This window comes from Falco biarmicus, chromosome 6 (assembly GCF_023638135.1).
Source record: "Falco biarmicus isolate bFalBia1 chromosome 6, bFalBia1.pri, whole genome shotgun sequence".
NCBI classification, from domain to species: Eukaryota; Metazoa; Chordata; class Aves; order Falconiformes; family Falconidae; genus Falco; species Falco biarmicus.
Genome location: NC_079293.1, coordinates 24,515,296 through 24,531,074, shown reverse-complemented (window position 1 = coordinate 24,531,074; position 15,779 = coordinate 24,515,296). Strand labels below are relative to the sequence as shown.

At 33.6% G+C, this 15,779-nt stretch overlaps 1 protein-coding gene across 2 annotated transcripts in view; it reads left to right on the top strand.

The window, feature by feature from the left end:
* PXDN (peroxidasin) overlaps positions 1-13,961 on the top strand; it is a 90,333-nt gene extending 76,372 nt beyond the window's left edge. For both annotated transcript variants that reach the window (XM_056343895.1, XM_056343894.1), the window contains 4 exons: positions 6,141-6,261; positions 8,896-9,028; positions 10,290-10,403; positions 11,046-13,961. In XM_056343895.1, coding sequence (XP_056199870.1) covers positions 6,141-6,261; positions 8,896-9,028; positions 10,290-10,403; positions 11,046-11,168 — 491 coding nt within the window. In that variant the 3' untranslated portion in view covers positions 11,169-13,961. The remainder of the gene's footprint in view (positions 1-6,140; positions 6,262-8,895; positions 9,029-10,289; positions 10,404-11,045) is intronic.
* Positions 13,962-15,779: the final 1,818 nt, after the last annotated feature.

Below are 15,779 nucleotides of genomic sequence, written 5' to 3'. Positions count from 1 at the left end.
TCTCCTTCTTCTGAACTCTTTTGAAGTCTGTGCAGAGGTTTAATGAAGAAAAAATAAAGTGTGCGTGGCTTGAACTGCTTTCTTGCATGGATGAATGGGTGTGACATTTTCTGTGGGAATCCAGGTTTAAGCAATTAATTTTAAAAAATTCTTTCATTTTGTGGCACTAAGGAATCGGATTACTCTGAGGTGGGGGGAATACACAGCATACATTCAGGAACAGCATTTACTTTAAATGCATTCTGGGGTTTTGTTTCTTTGAATTTATTATTGTTATTTAAAAGAAAAAATATAAACCATTCTCCATATTTAAAATATTTCTGATTATTTTATAATTAAAATTATACTAAATTAAAATTTAGAATATGGTGTGCTGTTCATTGCACTTTATGTACTTATGTTTAATGTGACCCATATATTCAGCTCTTTCAGCTTCATTAAAAAGCCACATCTGTTTTTGTTATCCTTCCTGTTTTGTTCAAGTCAAAATACTTTTCCATATGAAGAAAAGAAAAACTTCTTAGATACAAAAAGCTACTTCTTAGATTCCTTGATTAAAGCTAGTATTTATTTCTTATAAAACAGAGTAGTATTCCTTTTTATAACAGCAGTACCAGGTTACCTTTAGATTTCAGTTAATGAATCGTACAACAGAATTACTAGTTTATGGGGTGAAAAAAAAGGGAATTCCACTGAGGTACACAAGTTTTTCTTCTCGTTTCCTTCACTTTCTACCTTTCTTTTTCTGGTCAGAGAAGGTGAGGAATTACTGCAGGTTTACTGCAGCTCATTTTAGCAAAGAGCATCCAAGCTTCAGGTTTTCTGAACAAGAACCTTTTGGTGCCTTTTTCAACCTCTCTAGTGCAAAAGAAAAAACTTTTTTTTTTCCAAGTATGCTTCTATGATTACTTTTACTGACTTTATATCTCAGTTCTGAACCCAAAACAGATATGATAAAGCTCTCTTCCCTCAAATATAAGCATGCTGTTATGGTTATGCCTAATATTTTTGTGAGAGAAACTATGCAAAAAGAAGGCTAGAAATGAGGTGCAAAGACATATTGGCTCAAATGGAAACGTGGTTTGACTCCAAATATATAAATTCGAAATGTTATCCACTGTGAGACCGTTTCCCACCTTTTTTTTTTTTTTCACATTGAAATGAAAAATATATTTAGCCTTTTCTTTTAAGTCAAGTAATGACCTAGTGATTCAGACAAGATGCAAATCACCTTCATAAGCATAAACTGATTGAGGAAGGTGTCTTTTCTTAACTGGTTCTCAGTTAGCAACCAACATATCTCCTGTGTCAGATATTGTTCTTTTTTATTCAATTCAGGAAAACAGCCTTATATAAGTTATAATTAAGCATGGTTAAATTCCACTGAATTTCTTTAGAACTGTTAAGACACATTCTTAATGGGTGCATTTATAGATGATCTTCCAGTAGGATAGACCTATATTTATGAACTTCTGAATTTTAAGACCAGACCAACAATTATGCCATCTGTTGTTTCTGTACTGACCGCATTAATCTATTTGATTTTTATCATTGCTTCTAGAAAGTCATCAACTTTTTAACAACTGTGCTTTATTCCTAGTTAAAAATTGACTTCTAATATTATATCTTATTATATGCTTCTCATTATGCCCTTTCATCTTTAATGAAAGTACTAAGCAACACTGGGCTAAGCACTAAATGCTGTGAAAGACTGTTTTAAAAATCTTAACAGGAGTCTCAGTGCGAGACTGCAAGATCTTTTGTGACAATGGAAATTCTTTATCAAGAACTCTTCAAAATACTAAAATAATGCAATTTATGCCTGCAAATGTTTTCCCTTTACACAGATCTTTTCATTTGCTTCTGTCATGTCATACTTATTTTTGGTTTCTACTTTCAAGGTTATCTTTTTACATTTAAAGTTACATTTAAAGACAGTATCTGTTAGTTTACTAACAATTCAGACTATGCCAGGCTACTAAAATACAGTTCCATGGTCTGTACTTTTAAGGATTAAATCCTTTTTTTTTTTTCTTTGAATAAAAGTACATTTAATATAGTCCAGTATTTCTGTATGGTTACAAATTCTGTTGAATCAGTATTTTTATTTATAGTTAATCAAAACCAAGAATATTTTTTCTTTTTTAGATATCTATGATCAGTAAAATACAATTTTAATTCATAAAATGAAAATAAGGAGACTTAATGTATGATATTGCCTTGTCTTTGCTACCAGGGTCTCATGTCAATAGTTGCCATCCCAAATGAAAAGCAACAGGGAAGCAACAGGCTGTCCTTCATTGTGTTTAAACCCAAACTCCAGGATGAGACCCCAGACCTAAGATCTCAGCCTGTCAAATCCCACCACAGGTAGTAGAGAGATTCCTCCAGAGGACAATTCAGACTGCAATCTCTTCCTGTGGCAATGTCCATTGTCTCTAGAGGAAACATGGGTAGGAGGGCATCCTAATGGAGGTGTCTGTGATGCCTGCAAAACTAGGCAGTTGGAGGATTTCCTTCTTCCCTCTGGACTGTTACTATTCTAGGACATCAGTACCTTCACAATCTAATGGGCAGGTCAGTTCTCAGTGTCCTTACTTTTGAAATTTCCAAAATTTTATGGCTTTTCAGTCTGTCTGAAATTATTTTTTCCCCACTGATCATTGATATTTATATTCCAAAAGATGCATGGTTATAATCTGTGAAACTTTCTAACTAGTTCTGTTTAATTTTTTCTGCTGGGGAGGCTGGGTTTGCTTTGGTTTGGTGTTAAGAACCTAACAGGTTTTTATCTTCCTGCAGGCCATCCAACATCCAATCGTAAAGACATGATATGTTTTTAAATGTCTTTAGGCTAGCAGTAGCTGTATATTAACAATTTATATAGTCATGTTTTGTAAATTTTCTGGATATTTTCTTTCCCAATGATGTCTGAGCCTTCTAGTTTTGGCAGCATCGGTTTCTGAACTTTGAGGTCAACTGCAGAGAACATCTTTATCATTAGAATTCCCCAGTGTATCAGCTGGGATATGACAGTCTGGGTTGTCATTTTATCTTCTACCTTCTATACCATTATTTTTGTCCAGATATTTCAATAATATTTATGCAAAATGCCTCTGTTCCAATTCGAGCAGACTGCTGTTGGATTTTATTACATATTACCCTTTTTTGCTGCTATTTGGTTTATCATTTCTTAGACATTCTTACTCAACAGAAGAAAAGAAGAGGTGCAGTGTAATGTGAAGGGATGTTGCCTATTTAGCAAAAAACAGTTACTTTGAGTTAAGGTTTCTTTTAGAGTGAAAACTCTTTTTTCCTATGTTGTGTAATTAAGTAGCTGCTTTGTGAAAACATCTACTGAAAAAAAAATCTTATGACATTTCAGACAGCTTTAGTGTTTCTCCTCCCACTTACTGATCCCTCTGGCATGAATAGGAGTTCTTAGATACATACAAATGCTTACAGTAACAGCAACTTAATTCACTACAATAAATCTCAGAAAATGGAAGTAGTATCAAATAGGAGCAATAATTACATTATATGTGCTTTTCTTCATGTTCTGTTAGTCTCCTAAGTTTTGGTTTAATCTCCTTGATCTTAGATTAATTCTCCTTGACCCCAGTTTCGAGAGGTGATTCACTGGGAATTAAGAGTGCTCAATACTTCAAAATGTCAGGGTTTTTTTCTATCAGATGTATATTATAGGTGCATTTTTAAAACCTTATGGGAAATGGTATTTTCTGAAGATGTACACATGGCTTACATATGCAAACATACTGTCTTGACTCTTGCAGTGTAATATCTAGCTTCTGGAAGAACCGTTGTCCATAGAGGAAAAGAATTCTTAGGTTGCTTTTAAACATTCAGCTTCTGTGCAGAAAATTAATTGGACTGGGTATAGCTAATTTGGTAGGTAGGCTGAAAATAACAGAATTTTAGGCTCATTATTCTCATTTACTACTACTGCTAAGGTATTCTTTGTTTAAAAAAAATAAGACCAATAGTTTTCTTGGTTTAGGCTTTCTGAAAGCTAGAGCATTCTGTCCTGCACCTTTCAGCAACGACAGTCGCCCTCGTGCTTGTACCTGAAACAGAAAACAAGAACAAGAGTTGTTCATTTGGCAAGTTGACATATTTGAGTCTTTAAAAACTACAGGAATGTCAGGTCTGTGTACTTGGAGCTGCCACTGAACATATGGTTCTCATATTTACCAGTCTAAGGTGATAAAACCTTCCCAGGATTTCAGACCTTTGTTTCTAAAAACCAACCTAAGAATAAAAAAAAACAATAGGCCATTGTGTTATTGTACCCCCCAAAAAATTTATTATGTGAGGTGACGTTAGCAGTTATTAAACAAAGGAGTATAGCAGAAACCTTCCACAATTTGCTTCCAAGAGAAACTAAAATTTCTACGATAGTCAAGAGAACTTTAAGCAACAGATTGATTTAAGAAAAAAATTCCTCTAAAAACTGGCTCTTTCTCCAATGGCCCTTCAGTGTGACCTCTTTTCTCACCATACTATAAATATAGAAGTGTCTAAGAGTAATCAAAAATGCCTTCGTGCCAAGCATCTTACAGACACAGCAGTCTGTTCCCATCTGAAAGAGCTTAGTTTCTGAGCAGGCAGCAAGAAAATTGTGTGAGAAAAAGCAGAACACACAAGAAGAATGAACAATATATTGGCAGTAAATATAATCTAGTTCTTTGGTGGTGCTGTTATTATAGGAGGAAGGTAATAAATTTCCTCAGGAATGGGACAGGCTGCAAAGAGAGAAAAGGGAAGAATAATTGTGGATAAATTAATGATAAAAAGAATGATCTATAGGTATTATTTTTGAACTGAAAAATCAATTAGTATTTTTTGATCACTCTTTTTTTTTTCTATCGTAAATGATATTAAGCCATAGACAAACAAAGTTTTTCCTAACAGGGAAATTGTAATAGTCTAGTTTTAGTAAAAGTCCAGTACAAGTAAAAGTAGTCCAAGACACCTATTTTTGTATAATCACAGAACTACTTTACATTTGTTTTTAGAGTTGCTCTGTTCAAGCCTCTTTTTTTGACTTGTAACTTGTGCAATATTTTGTGTTCATACTTTAGGTATTTGATCTAGCTACTGCTAAATTTCAGAAAAATATAAAATGTTACTGACTTTGTGAATAAATTTGAAACATTAGAGAAAATAACTTCTTTCCCTGTTAAGTTGCTTCCATGGCTCACTGTGCTAATACCAGACTTAGCTGGGATATGTCCATGGGATTCTGTATTTCAGCTTTCTCTTCTATTTTCTTAGCAGACTCTTTCCTTCTAATAGTTGAACAAGCTGTTGGTTCCTGCTGCAGCTTGGCCCATTATAACTTTTTGTTTTAAAGCTTCTGTGAAGAGAAATGAGAAAACTTCTATTTTCTCATTGTCTCCTCTCCAAAGTCCTGTTCCAGTTGTGTTTTCCTTTTTCAAGTGGGACTCCTTCCAAATACTCACTGTGTTTGGAAGGCAAAATAAAGTGAACCGAAGGAAAGACATACTTCATTCTGTGAACACGTCCTCTTAGGATCTTAGAAGATTTCTCTCATGATTATTCTCAGGCTTGAGATTTTCACTCTGTGGTAGAAAGTATCTGAGTAACTCGTGATACCTTCAGATCCCTCAAATTTGGTAATAGGGCTGGTCAACCAGTAAAATGTGTCTGCAAAGTTCTCCAGGATTTAATTAAAGATTCTCTTTCAGATGCCAAAAATAACAGGAATAGATAAGGAAGCAACAGGCTGTTTTTTCTGTCATTGTTTTCCTCCATATGTAACTACCCCATTCCAAAAGCAAGAAATAATGAAAACCCAAGAGAGCCTGAATTTCAGGAGTGAAAACAATAGTTAAAGTAGCATTGATAGGTTTTTGAAAATAACGTTTATTCCTTTGTTTCATACTAAAAAGCTGGTCTGTGAATAATTTTCTGCACCCATCTGGTTTAAATGCTGTATCACTGAGATATATTTAATGGCTATCAAACAGATTCCAGAGGGATCAGACAATGTGTGATTCAATTGGCCTTTGCCAATTCAGAAGACAGTGTAAAATCATATTAATATTGTAACTGCTGAATTAAGCTGTAGTAATGTGTAATTTCTTGTCTCATTTCAGACTGTAGAACTAGAGGACAGTTTAATGCATTTTCATATCACTTTCGGGGAAGACGTTCTCTTGATTACAGCTTTCAGGAGGACAAGCCCTTGAAGAAAATGAAAATGTCCAAGACAATAAGGTGAGATTTTTTTATTTTGTTTTCCCCAAAGTATGAAGAAGCATTTCTTTTCAAAATGGAAAGAAACTCAATGATTTCTTTGTAAGTGCATACCACTTTTTTTCTACTGTCTGCTTTCTCAAGTTTGATTGATGTATTTCATTCTGACACTTGAACTGTACACTACAACTACAAATTGAAAACTGCAGAGTTTGCATTTTTTTTTTGTGGTATAGCACAGTCTGTGGTAGAGTCCTGTATGAGTTTGCTATTTTCTTTTAAGATGCATTTTGTGAAATTCTGATGCTTATCTGCTAACAGTAAAACACCTTTTTTTTTTCCTCCAAGCTTAAATTTAAGACCCTTTGTAAGTGACACAGTATAGTGCTTTTGTTTTTTCATTGGTTTTCATGAAAAGACTCTGTAATGAAGCATAATTTGGGGGATTTGGAGTCTCACATTCCTACTGTAACCAAACTGAATTATTTCTGTTTCTTCCTTGGAGCTGCTAGGTCCTCCTGTAGAAATAGGAGGAAACCAAGTGTTGATAACACTAGCATAAAAATTTGTAGTAATTTGTATGGATTGCTTCTAGTACCAAAATACTTAGAGCTGGAGTGGAGAACAGTAGTGATACAGTGTTGTTGGTAACTCCATAATCCTCAAAATGCTCTAGCAAGGAAGTAAATCACAATGTCAGTTAGAAATGATCAACTGCTCAGGATCCCTGTAATTTCTAGGGAATCAAAATTTATCTGTGAATTAGTGAAATGAAATGAATTTTGCTCAGACCAAACATTTCTTGCGAAGTTCCTTCATGATGAGCAAATTCGAGATGCTTTTGAATGATAGTTCTTTCCAAAATTATCTCCTTGACTGAGATGACCAGACAGGGTCTACCCATGCTGTCAAGGAAAGCGGCTAGACAGATACATAGGTAAATTTATTTCAGCAGTTTCAAATACTCACGTGGATGTTATAGCAGGGGAAAAAACACCACCATTATATTTCACTTAATTGATAGGAAGCTGTCAAGAAGTAATAGAGCCTTTAGATGTTTAAGATTTTAGACAAAAGCAGACAGAAGCTAAGTATAAACTTACTTATAGATGATAAAAAAAGACAGGTTCCTTTGAAGTAATCCTTGAAGAAGGATGTTTAGTCTGTCTTTGCAAGTGAACTGTTAGAAGTTTGTAAATTTACAAAACAGCAATTCACTTCTTAAAGATGCTAGTCCCATAATGAATAGTCCCATAATGCTAGTCCCATAATGAGGATTAAATGAAATAAAAATAGAAGCAACCCCCCCCCCCCCCATATCTGAGAAACTTCCTGTTTTCTTTAACTTGCTGTTTGACTGTTTCAGAAATGAAACTCAAAGATCTACAACAGTCCAGTTACTAATTATGACTACAAAATAGTAAATTTACAATACTTTATTTATAGCATAAGTAAAGCTAAACACCCTCAGTCCTTCAACATTCGCATCAGTTCTCATGCTCGTTGTTGTATTATATTGCATTTGTGGTGAGAAGATTTTTTCCTCCTTTTTTTTCCTTCTCATTTTCAATAACTTGAGCAGGTGGGGAAGATTAAACTTTTTGTTATACAATAGCAGCTGGTTTATTTAAATTTTGGCACGTTATGTTGCTTAGAGTTCTTTTTCTTTAATTTAGATGAAACTATGGGAAACCAAGTAGCTTGAACACCTGCCAATAAGTGCTCTTTTAATTTATTCAGAAGGATTACAAATCATGAGCCCTATTACATGAGAGAGGATTTCTTTGCCAGTTCATTCTTTGGGTATCCCTTAGCTCTGGAGAAGACATGGTAACGCAATAGGAATGCTTGTTATAGATTCAAGAATCTTAATGTGATGTGCCTTAATAATTAGTGTTATCCTTGGTTTTGAATACATGTTTTCTAAAGTGGTGTCAAATAATATATTATGATTTATAGACAGTTCCTTTGATAACTGTTTCCCATGAACAGATTAAATTAATTAACATAATGTAGTGTTGTACTTCTCTTATCAGGTATCAGCTGAAAAGTGCTATAAACAGAAGACTAGATATTGTGTTCAATAATCAGTATTGATTTCAAATGGTAGTTAAAATGGGACACAGGAATATGTTATTATCTAAAAGTACTTCTCATTTATTCATGAAAACCAACTTTTTCCTTTTCAAAGTCATATTTCTTTAGATATGTGTTTGGCTAATGAGTATCTAGAGGGAGAAACTGGATCTGAAAGCGAAACCTGAATTTTGTATTTGGGAGTAACACTTGGTTTTGGTTGTTTTGTTTTGTTTTTTTGTTGGGTTTTTTTTTTTGCTTTCATATCGAAGGCTTAAGAGATTTACTAGTGGATTTAAGGTGTTGCTTTACAGTGCCACTGATGACAACTTTGTTTCCCCCTGCATGAAATACATATGTTATTTTTCTAAGTAGAAGAAATTCCCTGTTGCTAGTGATATTAACAATAATCCACAGCTCACTTGACCTGAGACTGTCTTCAGCACCAGTGGGTCTTGTGTGCTGTTGTGGTTCCTACCTTTGTTGGTTACGCTTCTTTTACATTTTTGCTGTTTTAAAATATCTAGCAAAATAATAAAAGTTAGATGAATATCCTGACTTGGTGTTCGTTTGTTGCAGTTCTGTGAAACAGAGTAAATATTTTCGTAATGCCACATCAGCGTCTAATGAAAATACTAACATGCCTGCAGTGAATGACTTCAAAGAGTTTGTTTTGGAAATGCAAAAAACTATTTCAAGCCTCAGAAACCAGGTAAAGTGCTATAATGGGTAGTTTCTAATTTTATATTTAATCAATAATGTTTTCCTATCACCATTCCTCTTAAGTTTTTAGTATTTGGACATCTACTTCAGCCAAAATCCACCACATACTATCTCAAAAAAACCCACAACACGGTGTGTTTTTATTTCTATGTTCTTTTGAAATCATACTGAAATATTCTACAATTAGTTCCACTTGACTTTTGAACCTGAAGCCTTGTGTAACCATTGTTCCAACCCAGGGGATTGGAACAGGATGATCTCTAAGGTCCCTTCCAACCCAAACCATTCTATGATTCTCTACTAAACATGGAATGAGTCTTTCTTTAAAAATTTGTTTGTAGAGTTAATAAAATCTTTTTTTCCTATCTGAAATGTATAGAATCTCTGTAAAACTGATTCAAATGTAGTCTTCATAAAATAGGCCAGACTACCGTTGTAATCATAGTTCAGATCTAGATCACTTTAAGAAGACTTTTACAACATGGCATACACAAACTCTTTGTTCAGAATAACTGCCATAGTGGAATTCAGTTTTAAAGATGTATACCTTAGAGGACAGACAAATCCAAAGTGGGCTAAAATGTTTGCCTAGAATAATTAAGTTCCTTCAGAGCAGCTTTTCCATGTAATTTATAGATACAAGTCATGTATTTATTTGCATAGTAACCCAATTCCATCTTTGATGGTATTATTTAATGCTTGTACTCATCAATGCTCCCATCTTGACAGTGGAAATGCTTTGTTAAGACTTATTACGTTTCAGTAAGTTCTTCTGTTTTTTCTGGATGTAAAAAAGACAGAGGGATTGTTAAAAATGATGCCTTTCTAATTACTGTTTCCAAGAAGCATATAATCAGCAAAATAACTAGTCATATAACCCCTTTTTTCATCATTAATGAAAAAATAGTCAAAAATCCAAGCAAACATTTTAAATTTTTATTGTTTTTTCCATTTCATTTTTGAAAGTTTAGATTTGCCTTTCCATGTGTCACACGTAGTTTATTTCTCTTTGTATGCTCTAATTGTATATTCCAAAGTTAAGAAAGATATATTTTCTGTTAGTTTTCTTTTGAAAGGCTGTTTCCATACATATTACCTGTTTACAATATTTTAGCATTATGAAAACTGTGGAGTGAGAAGAAAAACCCAGACAAGTATTTGTCATGGATTATGCAGCATAAAAGACTGAATACCTTGCACAAATAAAACCCTTTCTTTGATTGAGTTATTAACTTTTTTAATGTTTTCAGATAAAAAACCTTGAATCTCGCCTCAGTAAAACTGATTGCACTGATGAAAAGGGTAAATCATATTCCAGCAATGAAACCTGGAAAAGGGACCCTTGTACTGTATGTGAATGCAAAGTAAGTATGTGGAAATCCATTTTGAGATAGAAATTATATTAGATTCTGCTTCTAAAACAGCAGTTCCAGTTTTGTGCATGCTAATTTCTGGGTAATCATTACTAATTGTTCTTTTTATGGATGTTCAGTTATTTGGTGCAAAAAAAATCATAATGTTCAGCTATCCCTGTCCCTGACACTGGTTTTCAGTCCAGCCTTTATATACTTTTTTTAACTTTCCATTTTCATTGATCTATAGTTGTACTGGCAAACTTAACTGCAAAGTGAGAGACTTCTTGAAAAGGTCTACTAAAATACATAAAAAAATCAATACAAGCTCATCTTAGTGCTAGATTTTAATTTTCTTTTATCATGGTGAAATTAAAAAAAGATAAAAGAAAAATGTCAGTAATTGGTATCCTAGAGTTCCATGCCTGAACATTAGATGAAATGGTATACTGCTCCATAAAAGATGGTATAATACAAAGAGCTTTCTCAGTATAAGTTTATGATGAAATAAACTATGTGGAGTTAATCATAATAGCCAAGATCTTAGAGAGGACAAATAACAACGTTTTCTTCGCTGATATGAAAAATGTGTTTCTTGTTTGGAACATGTAGTTAAGTCTGTTACGGTTTTGTTACTTTTTTTTCCTGACACAGGTTGGTCAGATAACTTGTTATGTAGAATCATGCCCACCAGCTGACTGCGAAGCGCCTGTGAAGGTTAAAGGAGATTGCTGTCCAGTCTGCTTAAAACAAAATATTATTAAAAAGAAGCCATAAGTCTGCTTTTTAAGAATTTAGGGTGCATACTCCTCAAATAATTTCAATGCCTGCTGATGGCAAAAACAGGTAACTACAGTCTTAACAACAGCAAGAAACCAAGATTTACAATATTCTAATGGTGCTGTAACAGTATAACATAATGTATTTTCTGCCCGTGAAGGTAATCACAATGCAAAAATTAATGAAAGGGAAATTAGCAAACAGGTCAATGTTAATTGTGTATTAAACTTCTCAGGTTAGACAAACTCAAACTGGTGCTACTTTTAAAAGAACACTGTCAGGTAGTTTTAGGTACCCAAAATGACTGGGTTTAAGACTTACTTTAAAATGGACACTTCATTTCCTGTCTTTAATTAGCGACACTGAAAGTTTACTATCCCTTTTCAGTACCAGTCTGACTTGATATATAGCTCTTTGTTATTACATAGTAAATGCAGGGAAAATGAAAACACAAGGTCACTGTGCCCAGAGCAATGCTGTGGAGGGCCAGTTTCTGCGAACACCTATGCATGGAAATTCTGATGAATCACACTATCATTTCTGCATCTGAACTAGCAAGGAAATAAAGAAAACTACACGACACCTTTCAACACCCATTCAAGGAGCAAAATTTATTAAGATTTTCAAAGCAAAAACCCTAGAATTAGTAAGTAAATAAAGAGAAAGGTAATTGGAAGGTACATTCAGTTGCTTTGTGTAAATTACAGATATAATTGACAGTGTTCCTCATTCTAGAAAATCATAGATGACAAAGTAGCATTTGATCTTAAAGTGAGCGTAATCCCTTTTGTCAAAACATATGTAATTGCTTGGCAACTTTTTTTTCCTCATTTATTTTAAATCATTGTAACATGATCATCCAGTTCAGTTTTAAAGCATGCTTCTCTTGATCTCAGATCAGCTCACGAGTTTGTGTGGCCCTGTTTTGAAAATGTGAAAAGATGTCACATGCCATTTTGTATACAAAGATTCCTACTGATTCATTGTGCATGTTGTCAATAGAAATAGGTTCCTGGTTATTTTGTGGCACTGTTTGTTGACAAAAAGAACAATCAAAATCAAGCATCATGAGTAATTGTGGATTGACTACTTTTTCTGACAAGGTATTTGAATTTTTTTTTTTCAGTTTCATCTAATGCATATATATTTTTACCTCAATATTTTTATCATTCAAGTTAAAAATTGTCTGCCAATGGACTTTATTTCCCATTTAATAAATGTTTAACGTTATAGAGTATATGTCTACACTAGCATTTCAAAGTTTTGTACTTTTTAGAATACAAAGTGCATATTTTTGACCAGGAAATATATATTATATTCAGTGAAGGACAACTATTATACCTCATTTTACAGCTTTTTTGTGTTTATTCAGAATTGATTCTCTCCTTGAATACTTAATATGTTAAAATTTATGGCTCTGTCCTTAAGTCCTAAGTCAGGACTAACTAGAACCAGAGCTCTTTAGTGGTGTAGTTCACAGAGTTCTGAGTTTATTGTTTAAATTTAGGGAACGGAGGTTTCAGTATCAAATAAATCTGCACAAAATTAAACATTGTCATCTTAAAAATTTTGCATTATGAAAACAGACGGAATACTTAATTATTGCATGGTAGATCAGATACCTGTCTAATAACTAACCTAGGACAGCAATATGAGTTCCGCTATATTATTTTGGCACATAACTTCTCTGATTACTAACATTAATAATTTCTAATTTGATAAACTGATACCATGAAACATTCAATCTTTGGTGTATCTTTAAAGCTTACTACAGAAACTCTTTTCATCTATGGTAGGAGCAATATGTACATGTGAATGGTGTGTTAAAGGTGTGTGGTAGAGGTACACATGGAACTACAATTTATATTTTAAAGAATATTTTAATTGATTTTATATACAATGTTTTGAATTATGTAATTTTCTATGTTAATACTTTTAGAAATTGTGTGTGGCGAGCATGTTTATCATACAGTTCCTAGAGGTTGTCATTCCTGTATTTCTTTGATACGCTGGTATTTTGTTGACTTTTGCTGAGAGTCCAAACCACATGTCTCGTCCTGTAATTCCAACTCAGATGGAACTCCCATTGACCTATAGCAGGAATTCCTCAAAGAGGGAGGATTGCATAGCTAACTCAAATATAATTTAACTGTCTAAACAGTTAAATAAGGCAGTAACACATCCAGCTGGTTATTACTTGCATTCTTTTATTCCAATTGTATATTAAATAAACTTTCTCAAGATTTCCACTTATACGAGAAGAGAGTTTCCATTTATACATTATAAAATAGTACCTTATATCTGATTGTTCCTTTTCTGCAGCCTCCAGAGTAAAGTGGGAGGTTTTCTGTGCTGTTCACTGTTTATTCATATGGTATATAAAATGGGCTTATGAGTCTGGATATGCTTAAGTAAGTGTAATACTGAGTTATTTTCCACCATCCATCTGATCATAAACCATGCAGGAAAAACAGGTCTTTATCCACAGTTTAAAATGTAGTCAGTCATGGGTTGTACTAATTCGCTTTCTTGCAGTGTCTGCAGAATCAACGTTGATTTTAACATTTCTGAAACAGTGGCCAATGGCTAGGTGACTATTTCCTCGGCATCCACTGTAAGAATATTACTGTATAATGTTGCAAATTTTACATATTTATTTTCCTTTTTAATGTTACCTAAACCAAAGTCTTTGTTGTTTTTATTTTAATCAGTAAATTTGCCAAAGAACTGTTTGCACTGTATAATGAATGCTTTTCAGTTAAAATAAAGTGGGCCACATTTCCAAGTAAATTCCAAGTGTATTATTCTCAGTACATGTATTGTTTAGATTGTTTGCAGAAGATTTCAGTGTGTAGGCTTTTATCAAAGATCCATATTGCTTATTTTATGCAGGATTTTCATGATCGAGACTCCATTGCTGAGAACTAAGCTGTGAGCTGATAATGAAACATACAGATTCAGTAGGTTCTTTAATATTATGGCACATAAATTAAAGCATCTATTCACTGTTCTAGGTGATATGAAAAAAATACACGCAGACTCAGAAAGGATATTTAAACATACACTTTTTTTCCTAGCACAAATGTGTATTTGAAAACTCTTAGTGCTGAACATTTTTTTCCCCACTTTTAATGGGAATGTCATAATAGTTACATACAGCCTGTTCTTACACAGTGTCCTCAAATAGATCCAGTTGTGACTTGCCTTCCAATGCACTTGATTCTACATTCATTCTTTACATCATGTCACAAATGAATATCCAGGTTCACACAATCTCAGCTCAAAATGAGTCTTCTGTGCAAGAGATCTTCTTGTTTACCTTATCTTGTTTCTCAACCACAGAATATGAATTACTGCTGAACACATAATGAGTTACTCTCATTTCTTGGTGAGGTGTTAGGTTCTCTGGGGCCCTGGGTCAGTTCTTTTGTTAGATCCACCCGAGATTCATCTGTTTCTTCATGACTTCATAAAATAAAGCATTCTGTGGTACAGTATCATTGCAATTAATATAATTCTAAGTTCCCTTACAGTGAAATGGGAGAAGTTAAAGACTGACTCAAAGAAACAGACTTAAGAATCGTCTTCAGGTTGCAGTTACCTGTGCTTCACTATGCTTTGATTTTGAGTATGGCGTAGGGCAAATCTAGAAAAGCAGAACTGCAATAGGTTCATTTATGTGTTTTCCATCAGGCTGGTAAAATACCCTGTTGCTTTTCCAAAATGTTGATGAGTACTATTCAGTCACTATCCTATGAAAATTTTAGGGCAATCAGATTTTTTTTTTTCTCCAAAGTCAGATAAAAATAATTTGGCAAAGTACTGGTATACATTTTTCTAGTAACTTGGATGGATAATGCATGCTTTTTAACAGATATAGACAGTTCCTAAATTCTTAAGCCTAATCTAGTAGTGCTCAAATATTTACATTTCAACAACTTTTTTTTTGTTGGTGGGGGTTTTTTTTGTTGTTGTTACCAGGGGACTAAACCAGCAGAAACTTGAAGAGAAGGTTTTGTTTCAGTAAATAAGTGTGTTAGTCCAGACAAGACAACAGCCAGGGTTCAACACAGTTAACTGCCAAGAAGTTTGCTGATAGTTATTAAAAAACCCCCAAAAACCTACGAAGTCTAGACACTAAGAATAAAACTCTTGGACTGATACTGATATATTTTGAGAGAGGTTCAGTTATATTTGAAACAAACCAACTAATTTTATTTTGTTCCTTTTGGCTGATTACAGCTAAGAATCATTGGGCCACAGGATGATTGAAGTTGTCTCTTTGTAACAAATGGCCTCCCATACTCAGTAACTTTGTTTTGTAAAATAGTATTTTGCTGCCATAATGTATGTCATTATATGATCTAAAATATTTTTCTTTATTTTTTTCGGTTTAATCTCCTACTAGTTCCATGGTGGTTTTTTTTCCTATAGTATTTACCAAATCAGTAATGTTTGCAGTGAGATTTTTGGACATGTTGGGGATGTTCCACGGCTTTAAGTTTGGAAAATAGAATGAGGTATCAAAAGCTGGTGTATTTGACTAATTTTCTCAAAACTTCTGCATTATTCTGTTGTCATATTGTTGAAATAGATAAAAAGTTTTGC